Source organism: Lytechinus pictus, chromosome 3 (genome assembly GCF_037042905.1).
Source record: "Lytechinus pictus isolate F3 Inbred chromosome 3, Lp3.0, whole genome shotgun sequence".
Taxonomy (NCBI): domain Eukaryota; kingdom Metazoa; phylum Echinodermata; class Echinoidea; order Temnopleuroida; family Toxopneustidae; genus Lytechinus; species Lytechinus pictus.
The window spans coordinates 63,416,155-63,427,904 of record NC_087247.1 but is presented as its reverse complement, the minus strand read 5'-3'; the positions used below and the strand labels follow the sequence as shown (position 1 = coordinate 63,427,904).

At 33.3% G+C, this 11,750-nt stretch overlaps 1 protein-coding gene across 1 annotated transcript in view; it reads left to right on the top strand.

Moving 5' to 3' along the window:
• Positions 1–3,674: 3,674 nt before the first annotated feature.
• Positions 3,675–11,750, top strand: part of LOC129256830 (macrophage mannose receptor 1-like) — a 30,783-nt gene continuing 22,707 nt past the window's right edge. The window contains exons 1-7 of the mRNA XM_054895022.2: positions 3,675–3,970; positions 6,671–6,819; positions 8,193–8,311; positions 9,677–9,807; positions 10,192–10,412; positions 11,038–11,129; positions 11,410–11,516. Coding sequence (XP_054750997.2) covers positions 3,928–3,970; positions 6,671–6,819; positions 8,193–8,311; positions 9,677–9,807; positions 10,192–10,412; positions 11,038–11,129; positions 11,410–11,516 — 862 coding nt within the window. The 5' untranslated portion in view covers positions 3,675–3,927. The remainder of the gene's footprint in view (positions 3,971–6,670; positions 6,820–8,192; positions 8,312–9,676; positions 9,808–10,191; positions 10,413–11,037; positions 11,130–11,409; positions 11,517–11,750) is intronic.

The following is an 11,750-nucleotide window of genomic DNA, read 5'->3' as shown; positions in this document are numbered from 1 at the left end:
GGGGGGGGATAGCATGCACCTACTGTCATGACTGTTGTATCGCCTATATGCATATTTTGCTATTATCTATATAATTAAGCAAATATGCCTATTTCCTTATTCTTTTACAAAAGGAAACATCAAATTGGTAATCCAAGGATGCCTGATTCAAATTCAATTGATCTAATAAACAGCAGAACTAGCAACACCCGTTCATCAGGTGTAGTAACAGGAGGTGACACGGCTTGTCCATTGGATAACCTTTCAGTCAGGTCCGTATATATCCGTTTGTACTTATATGGACAAATGATGGATATTCCAGAAACTTGTAGTCCTTATTTCATTAATCGATTGAACAAAAAATATCAGACAATCATTACAAAGCACATAATTTATAATCACATCTATTTTTTTCTATTTAATGCTTGACTTTTGAGAAAATCTGGAGCAAAAGATAACGTAGAGCCTATTTTTCTGCCAAAGTGGACATCGGACCTCTATCCTATATTACAACTCCCAAGAATGTACTGTAATCTGATTGGTCCAAATCGGATCACATGATATTCAGCGAATTGCACTATTGCATCCAAAATGCACTATCCTGCACTCTGACGTCATACCAAAAGTACTATCCTGCACTCTGACGTCAGAGTGCAGGATAGTGCAAGGTCTGGAAATAGAATTATCTAGAATTTAGATCAAATACAGCATTCGGGGCAACTCAGTAACATGGGGGGAGGGGGTTGTATAAAACAAACAATCCACGCATTATTGTGCATAGAGGACCTAAATAATGAACTCTGTGCATGCTCGACTCGCAAAATGGATATACCGCACTCGGTCCTGCGGACCTCGGTGCGGTATATCCATTGGCTCTTCTCGCACATCGTTCATTATTTGGCCCTGCATGCACGCGCTTACGAGCATTATTTGTATAGGGCCTACTATCTGATATAGAGTGTTAGGCTTATGGGGGTGGATAAGTACGGTCATACGGGCGCAGCAGGGGTGTGGTCGCCTCCAAAAACTCCCCAAAAAGAAGAAGAAAAAGAAAACAATAAAGAATGGAAATTAAAAGGGAATGGAGGGGAGGGAAGAAAGGCATCCTCTCCCTAACTTCTAAAAACCTATTGTGGCTTGCGCGCTTCGCGCGGAAGATGATAATCTCTCTCCCTATTGTTTTCGACATCCTTTCTCTACCCCGATTTTTCAGCCGAACAAACCAAAATATATTATCTTGCTATATATCAAGAGGGGTATACATTTGGGGATGGAATAAGAGTAGAATTAAGTAGGCAAAGTCATTTACCGTTACAATTTGATTACGAAAAACTATCCCTCCATGTTGGCAATAATATCGAATCTAATGTCTTTATTGATTGTGATAGTTTTCGCACTTCGTTAAGTTATTATTTCTTTAACTCTTTACAGCCAATTGACAAGGAAGAAAGGTCATCATATTCTCACTGTGTCAAACCTGGATATCGTCAAATACGAGATCATGCAAGAGAGACAAAACGGTGGGCGAGAAAACCTTGGAAACGGACATGGCTCGATTGCAGTATAATAAAACCATAGAGATATATAAAACCTACTCCCAGGTTGTTCTCAAGGCACTTTTTTAACGTTTAACTGTGGCTTTCCTAACTTGTAATAGAAGTAACCATTAAAATTTTAGACTTATATTTTGGTGTTTGTTTTATAATGTGCATCAGTGTGTCATGAAGAAAAGTTTTTTTCCTATTACAACATATTTATTCAGGTACAAAAGATAAGCATAAACTGTTTTTCATCAATGACCTGATGAAAACACTAAGAACAACATAAATCATCATATCATACATGAAAGAAAAGTCAAAATCTAAGTCAAAGATAACAATGCTTGGTAACATTGGTAACATAAATAAACAAATATTTTACTTAAATGATAATAATGAATCAAACTGAAATATTAAAGTATTAAAATATTAAAGAAAATGAAAGGAACTGGGAAATTAGCAAATTATAAAATGAACTACCCTGTGAGTAAGAAGTGGATATATAAGACAGAGAAAGAGAGAGGTGAAATCAAATACAAAGCAAATGAAAACTGTAAATACTTTAAATTAATTCAGAGTTAATTTAATAGAACCATAAGGGGGAGCAAGTGTAGGGATCGACTGATAAGCAAAACCTATCATGCTTGTATAATGCGGTTTCCAACTTTCCCGTGATAATTAGTTCTGATGCATAATAGGCAAAACCACTTTTGTCTATTATGCATCAAAATGATATTAACATAGATAATTGAAGGGGATTATATTGTGCATTATTAAGAACTAATTCTTTAAATATTGCATACAACAGTGTCGATCTGCAAAGTACAGGTATTTGCTAAAAGAATTATTTTAATCAGTGAACACCACAGTTTCGATCTTGATATCTTTTTATTTGTGTTTTGTTGGTAAGTTGATCAGTATTTGAAACAAAGATAACGGTATATGCCAGTACCACCGTCCACTATCAACGTGTATTGCGTAGCATAATATGTAACTCGTCTATTTTCAGAAATTTTTACCACAAATTATAGTTTTGAGGTGAAGAAAAAAAAGGTCTATAAATCAATGAAATGAAATATATAGCAGGAAAATTGGAAAGTAACAACATGAAAATCTAACATGTAAAATATTCTTGATTATTTTGAACATGTTGTTGGAGAAATTCAAAAGGAATTATCATTTTTTTTATCGAAAGCGTAAAAAAATGAATGGAAATCAGGAATGGAAGAGATGGTCAGACCAGGGAACCACATCGTTTCTAGTTATTTTGTTTAAAGGAGAATGAAACTCTTGGAGCAAGTTAGCTTTTGTGAAAGCAGAAAAATCAAAGAATAAGATCAACAAAAGTTTGAGTAAAATAGGACTAGGAATAGAAGAGTTATGAGCATTTGAATGTCGAGATCACTAATGCTATGGAGATCCTCCCATTGGCAATGCGACCAAGATCTATGGTGTCACAGATGAACAACTCTCCCCTTTTGGACACTGAAAATATACCCCAAAACATCTCTTTTTGCTCATTCTAATCATATGACAAAATGATTAATCAATGATATAATGTTGTGAAACCTCTATACTTGTCCTCTCATAAAGAGAACACCTCACCTTGTGATAGACTCTATAAAAGTGAGAATATAAGTGAAATAAGTACTAAAGTAATGAGGGAGTTGTACGTGTGTGACATCACAGATCTTGGTCGCATTGCCAATAGGAGGATCTACATGGCATTAGTGATCTCAATATTCAAATGCTCATAACTTTCTTATTATTCATTCAATCTTCCTCAAATTTTCAACGATATGTTTCTTTGATTTTTCTCTTTGATATGGATTCAGCTGGTTTCAAGGGTTTCATTCTCCTTTGTTTAAACTACTGTATTCCATAAAATGAGGGCTTGAGGCCAACTGCGAGACAAGATAATATGGCGATGAATGTCGGCCGCGCTCCAAGGCCCCAAAATATCATACAGTTCCCCCCTTGATAAGGATTTTCTTTTAATGATTTTTAATATCTGCATGTGAACAAGGAGGCAAAAACACATGGGAAGCTCGACTGTCTTGCCAAATCTGTTCGAGGATGCTATCTGTTTTGTGTATTTTTAGGGCATCGCAAGGGATGATAGCATGGTCAATCTTGATCAATGTAAATAATGGGATTAGTGATATTCCGAGTGTATCGAGGCAACGCCCCTTGATCATTAAGCAGCTGATGTAATAAATCTGAAAAACAATTCAGTATTCCTCTTTAGCGTCACCTAGCTATAGTCATCTCTCTGCAGATTCCGATTATTTGAAAAAATATCGGATTGGCAGAAAAGAACAACTTTCTACCGCGTTTTATTACAGGGAGAAAGACTTGAGTCAGATCGAGTTTTTTCTTCAGTACTTTGTTGTATATATTTTCAATCAAGATGATACTAAGGATATTGCTGCTTATCAGTTTTGCTGGACTGGGTAAGTTTGTAACTACTTTTGTACGGACAATGTTCCACGGTAAAAAAATAAGGATTAATGAATATTATGATTAAACTTGTATTAAATATATATTTTGTTAAGAGCCATGCTTCAATTTGGCCCTGTTACAGAAGTCTTTTAACAAATGTCAACGTTTTAATTACCATGATCACAAAAAACTCGAGTTGCGCAACATAATAATATTTATATGGGAAAACTACGGATGATTTTTATTTACATTTTCGTTCTTTTCTCAATGATAATAATACAATCACCTTTTATATAGCGCAAATTACAATTACGTATCTAGCACTCCAAGGTAAAATGAGACCAAAAAAAGAAGAAGAAGAAAACAATCATATATATTGTTTGTTTTCTTAATCTTTCAAATACTTGCTCACTTTTTTTTTCTTAATCTAAACTGGGGTTTATTTCAGTCACGGACTGATTATGTAAGCTACATTTGCTACCAGTCTGTGAACTTTGCAGGAGTAAAATTTTCAACTTCCCCTCTCTCTTGAATATATATATATATATAGAGAGAGAGAGAGAGAGGGAGAGAGAGAGAGAGAGAGAGAGAGAGAGAGAGAGGGGGGGGGGGAGAGAGAGGGGAGTTGAAAATTTTTCTCCTGCAAAGTTCAAAATGCCAATACCAAGGTATTGATCAATATATATATATATATATATATATATACAATATTAATACATTGATCAATATGATAGTCAAAAGTCAATAACACCAAGGTATTGGTAATGGTTTGTTGTCATGGTTGTTGGAGTAGGAAAAGACAGAGGCATCATGAAGATATTTTGATAGTGGAGGATGGTATGTGGGGGGAAAGATAACCTAGTAGTGACGTCATTTTACCTCCGTTAAAATGATTACGTAACACAGATGTCTCAATTCGATACTCACCTATCTCCCATACCCTCCCTTTTCCTTTATTTTAATTTTCTTTTCTTTTTCTTCACTACTCCAAAATCATAGAGGGAGGTTACCCCTGTCCCCGATGGACCCGCCTCTGCTCATAGCTATGCTTGTCTTAGAGAATCGAAAAACAACGGTAGATTAGGATATAATAATTATAACCAACAGGATATATATAATTTTTAAATGATGGAGAGTACTCTTGTTCAATTGTATTGAATTGTATTACAGATCACAGTTAACATGGTTAATAAGAAGCAATGTTCTAGTTAAGAATGGACCCCTTTTCAAAGATTTTCCAAGGTTATCTTATCCGAAAGTAAACAAAATAATTAAACAACATGTTACTAAAACCAACAGTTGTTTTGACAAGTTCTTATTTTGGGGGCGGATATGGAGGACAACTGCTAGATCTGCATATCTTGAGAGATAATGACAATCCACACGATAGTCTCGTACTTGGAGATAATTGATAAAAACCTGAACTAATACATTTAAATCAAATTTGTTATACACAGTCTTCGTTGTGAAGTAACAATGAACGAAGATTAAGTTAACATAAATTAAACTTAAGGTCAACACAAAATCTATTCATTATTTACCTATTTGTATATTTTGATTAATTGATTATTTATTTATGTATTTATTTAGTTATTTATTTAATTAGTTATTTATTCATTTATTTATTCTATAATCATTAGCTAATTATTAATTAATTTTTGTATTTTAGTTTAAATTTTGTACATCTATTAAAAAAAAATATATTTCTTATTATTTTATTTATTTAGAAATAGATTGATAGATTGATTGATTAATTAATCAAATCATTCATTTCTTTAGCTGTACATATTTTATGCAGCAGGGTAGGCTTCTTCAGTTTTATATACTTTTTAAGGGCGCCCACTCTCCCCTCCCAAATTGCGATAAATGGAACTGAAATTTGAATAAACCATGGAAATTGATTATGGATATTGTCGCTTCTTCGTTTATGCTTTTGACATAATAGTTTCTTTTAGTCCTCTGATTTATGAAATTGATAAAATTTAATCGCTGAACATGAGGATAAGAAATCGTCCTTGTTGCAAACTTAATGTTAATCCCATCCTGACAATAACCTGATTTGAGTGAATAGAGAAAAGTAACAAAAATCTTTATTATCAAAATAATGTTACTCTTCATCAAATCACAGTGGTGTTACAGCACTGGCAATTACACATAATCACATTAATGTCTCTTATTCCATATAAATAAAATTAAAGAAAAATATATTCATATGAATGGGTGATGTTATCGGTTTCCTCATTTCCATTCCAACCAGGATGTAAATGTATCCTGAAATTGAGCAAAACTATAGCTTTCATATTTCGATGGACATTTCGGTGTTATTCCAGTTTGATTTTCTTTTGTTTTATTTAAATGAGAATAACCTTACTGTTGGGATGAAAAAATGATAATAAAAATAATAATACTAAATAAAATTGTTACCCTACTTTTCATACAGTGGGTGGCAAAAATAGTCAATCATGACTTATTGCCAAATAAAAACAAGGAATGGATGGATGGATGGATGAAATGGACATTTTAACGTCATACACCTTTGTCTAATGGGAGGTCTCCATCTACTTTTAACTGTATATGTAATTCCGACATTTTATGGTAAAATGTAAATCAGTGAAAATATAAAATGGATTAAAACAGAAAGCTGGATTTATAATGGTATTTCAGGTTCAAGGATAACAATAGTATTACCTTCATTTTTTTTTATTTTCAAGCATTATCTCAAGACTGTGGTAGTGGATGGCTGAAATATCAAGACACATGTTTTTTACTGGTATCCACACTCCGTCCATTCCAGCTGGCCAGGGATTACTGCCAAAATAATCAAGCTGAACTTGCCGTCATAACATCGAGAGATATGAATGTAAGCAAACCATTAAATATTTGATTCAAACCATGGTCTTTACTTGTGATTTAGTTATGGGGAGCCATATGTGATGTGGATCTCCATAATTATCTATTTAACGTCATATATGACTCAAAGCATTACAAACTATTTTGATATATTAGATGCAATAGTTTTCTTCACTATTAAAGCATCGGAAAAATCCCAATGGAGCATGAGGTATAAATAAAATATGTTTAATGCATATAGCTTCCCATAATTTTATCTCAACCAGGGTTTAAGGTTCACCGGACCATATTGTTTTAGGCTTGTATCTTTAGAAGGATATTTTCCATAAGAAAATCTGAAATGAGTTTATTTATGCTATGAATATCCACATTTCTGTTCTAGAGTACTGTACTTGATTCAATTCGAAATTCAAAGGTTTTGTGGTTGAGGCTATTATAAGCAGCAATGAGGTTATTGGCTTTTGATTGGTAGTTTGGGCGAGATGGAAGATATTTATGCAATGCCACTTAACAACCTTTTTTTCCAAAAACATTTTTGACAAAGCAAGAACTATGACAGTTTGAATGGTTGTGATGTGGTCAAAGTTTCCAAAGCTCCAAAATAAATTTCCCGAAACTGAATCCCAAATTTCCTGAAATTCATAGATATTTCCTGGAATTTTAAAGTTTGATTTTAAACAAAATCGGGCAATAATACAGCGAGCCTAAATTTTGTCCAGTTGGCCAAAGTCAAGAAATTTAGCATTATTTTTTTGTTCACGCCCTCTTTAAAAATAGGAAAAAAATTACAAAATGCGAGCGCGGAGCGCGAGCGGAAAATTTTGAGCTAAGTATGGAGGTAAAAATTTATGTAAATATAACCTGAATATTAATAGTTGCTACGTTTAATTGTTGTTTAATTGTAATTTTCGGATTTCCCGAAATTTCCTGGAATTTTTTCATTTTCCGAACCTTTCCTGGAAAAAGTCAAAATTTCCTATAATTTCTCGAATTTCGGGAAGAGTGGAAACACTGGATAAGGTATTGTATAAAGACTCGTGATGCCATTGTTAGCAATGGCATGTAAGTTAGTTATGCATTGCAAAATACATAGCATTGCGTATTGCTATGCTTATTTCAGTCTCCTGTGACATCACAAGAGGGAACATACAAGTGATCTAGTGGATATTAAGGGGGCGGGGCTTATCATACTGCAGAAATATGAAAGAAAAATGAAATAAAAATATTGAAATGATATGATGCACATTTAAACCCAAACTGGTAATGATTTTGTGAAGTAAAGAGTCATACAAATTAACAGAAGATATAATGCATTTGCATGTCAAGGGATCTTTAATGGTTAAAGGAATGAAATACCTCGCACATTTTTAATTTTTTTAACAGACTTGGTTGACGCAGCAGATATCAATCTATCCTGAAGTTTTCTGGATTGGTTTACATGATATTCAAACTGACAGTAGCTTCGAATGGGTTGATGGTACTCCTTTAGATACATCGATGGCGTAAGTATAACATTGCTCTTGAAATTACCAATTTGTGACAGTGTATTCGTGCGAAAAAATGCAATAAGCGAAGCGAACACTTAGAGATCAAGTACAACCCAGAAAAAAAGTTGATTCGAATCAATAGAAAAAAATGAAACAAGCTAATGCTGAAAAAATTATTAAAATCGGATGTAAAAAAGAAAGTTATGACATTTTTAACGTTTCGCTTAGTTTTCACAAAACAGTTATATGCACATCTAAGCGGTCACATGCAAATGAGATAATCGATGATGTCCGTCACTCACTATTTATTTGTTTTTTATTGTTAGAATTATACAATATTTCAATATTTACACATTTGATATTAAGGCACAATGAACCATAATGTTAAAACAATGCTAATTCCACGTGCTCAGAGAAGAATAAAACTTGATTCACAAGATAATGAGGAGAAAATTAGAATATCTCATATTTCATAATGATATACAAATGAAATAGTGAGTGGGTGACATCATCAATCCCCTCATTATTTTGCATACCGACCAGGACATGCAGGATGTGCAAATAACTGCTCCATGAGATTAAGTTAAACTTTAAAATGCCATTGCTTACTTATTTGACATCCGATTTTAATGATTTTTTCTGTGTTAAATGCATATGGATGTTTTTAATCCAAATTAACTTTTCATTATAGCAAGTATATATACTTGTCCTTTAAATAGGCTTAATTGATGATTATCTCGTGGATATGATAATAAATGAATTGTTATATTTTTGATCCTCAAAGAAAAGGAAGACATTTGCCTAATTATAATAAAGCAAGATAAAACGGCTAAATGCTCCTATATTTAAGAAATTTTGTTTAAAATGCTAATGAACATTTTCAAACCTGTTTCTTTTTATATGAAATAATAATAATAAAAAATTACCTATGGTACTAGCCATTTCACCTCTTATGAACTGTTTTGTCGAGCACCTGACAAGAAAATAGAAGGTCATATTTTCAAAGTCTTTGGTATTTCTCGATCGGGGATCAAACCCATGACGCTTTACTACTGACCAACATTCCACATCCCTCCCTGTACCCATATACGTCAGTGTAATATGATATGAACCAATTCATTAAATTTGATTTTAATAGGGGAATTTTTTCAATAATGAATAACAAAACTGAAAAAAAAGAACGCACAGTATTCATTATCATCATAATCATCGTCATCATCATTATCATCATGATCATTATCATTTTCAGCAGCATTATTATCATCATCATCATCACCATAATCGTAATCATCATCATCATTGTTTTCGTCATATTTATATCAGCATCATCATACACGTAATAGTTGTTGTCGTTATAGACTCAACTCTTATTCCTTTTAGAAATTGGGCACCCGGTCAGCCTGATAACTATGATGGATTAGGAGAGGATTGTGCAGAAATGAAACCATCCGGACAATGGTATGATGAACAATGTTTAGCTCTCAACTGGTTTATTTGCTCAAGATCAATCAGTGAGTACTCTTCTTTTAAATGCTGTTTGTATTGATATCTTCTATATATTATCATGGCTATAAAACTTAACAAACTTGCTACGTTGATTGTTTGCTGTAAATTGCAAGTAATTTTTTTAATAACTGATAATTACATGTTTAATCTAAGAAAATGAGAAGTACACTCATCAAATCTCATCTTTTAAATTTCTGTATGTTTCTTTCGAAGGTACCTATTAGCACTATATGCAATACATATTTCAAGTCTATATACGTTTCTTTTTTTCTTAATTGATATATGTTAGTCCTCGTGGGGAAAATAATTGGGTTCTCTTCAACATTTGAATTTTTTACGTATGTAGCTTGCGAAAGTTCTAATTTTTATAATGAACTTATTTCTAACAGATGTTGTTCCTAAATGTGACACGGTGAATGGCTGGGAACCATACAATGGCAAGTGTTACAGGTGGGTTTCTGATACTAAGAACATCAATGATGCAATCACATACTGTACTCTTCTTGATGGTTACGTAATCTCCATCAATGATGCTGGTGAGCAGACCTTTGCTAACTCCATCCAAGCATCCAAGGCTAACATTCCATACTGGACAGGTCTGAGTGATAGGGTAAGATGGTTCTATTCTATTGGGTTGATGAGGGAAAAAGAGGATAGGAATGGATTCTGGGACTTTTAAAATATGAATGAAAGTTGGTCCACATGACACTTCAATAAAATATTGGATGACACAATAAAATTGAAAAAAAAAATGAAACGTACTTGTCAAACTAATCTGTATTCTTAAAATCTTTGAGAGTTATACCTTACATAACTCACAAAAGGGAGTGGTTCCCCATTTTTAAAATCTTAGATCTCTAATAACGCCTAAAAATAGTGTCAGCAGTAATAGCATATTTCTATTGGTGTTTTAAATTTTGAATCAGGGACTATCTGAATATACCAAAAACATCGAAAAAATCATGATGATCGTTTAAATCATAATAAGTTCAAGCAAAACAAAAATTACACCATTTCATTTCTGTTTCAGTTTGGCTACAACTTCGATTTGTCAGAAGTTTACGTCGCAAAGAATAGCCATACAGAATTATCATAATCCATCTATTATGGCCTCTGTTGTGTGATGCCAAATCATTGCTAAAACTCTTTTAAAAATACAAGATTATCATAGTTGATTGTTTAACGACCGTCTGTCATAGTCTAGACTAAGTTTAGCCCTGTTATTTTGTGTTTAGAACCAAGGCCAGGGGAACTATATATGGCAAGATGGGACTGATACAACTTCTTTTTCTAACTGGAATACTGATTTAGGACAACCAGATAATTCGTGAGTATTAAACTCTTGGGATTTATCATGGACATGCATTTCCCCCACTTTTCAAATTTCTTGAAACATCATAAACCCATAGCTACGGTACATTATTAGTAATTAAAACTAATGATAAGGCTAACCCTTATCATAAGTAAATACATATCAAACATATTTAATATACGGTGGCTATATATTGGTCGATCATTTTGCTCGGGAAAGTGTACAGGGGTTTTCTCTCGGAAATTTTGGTTAGCTCACCAAATTGTTGAATTTATTACCTGTATTTTTCTGTCAGGTTCTCTCCGAATGGCTGTGCACAAATCGAACGATTTGATAACAATGGTTTATGGAGCGTTGATAGCTGTGATGAAAAGAAGAGATTCATTTGTGAAAGACCAGAAGGTTAGTAATTAAATCCTAATATCATCAAGCAACGCACAGCTCTTCCCTTTTTTGTACACATTTTGCAACTGTCTTCATATCTAAATTCGAAATGTATAAGGCGTGCACCCCAGTATACAATAAAGATTGAAAAGGCGCGTTGCGTACTCTTCTTCAGACTCTTTATTCTTATTATTGGACTTGGGCCTGTAGCGATACATTGAATAAAACAAGAGCAACAATTAAATTATACAT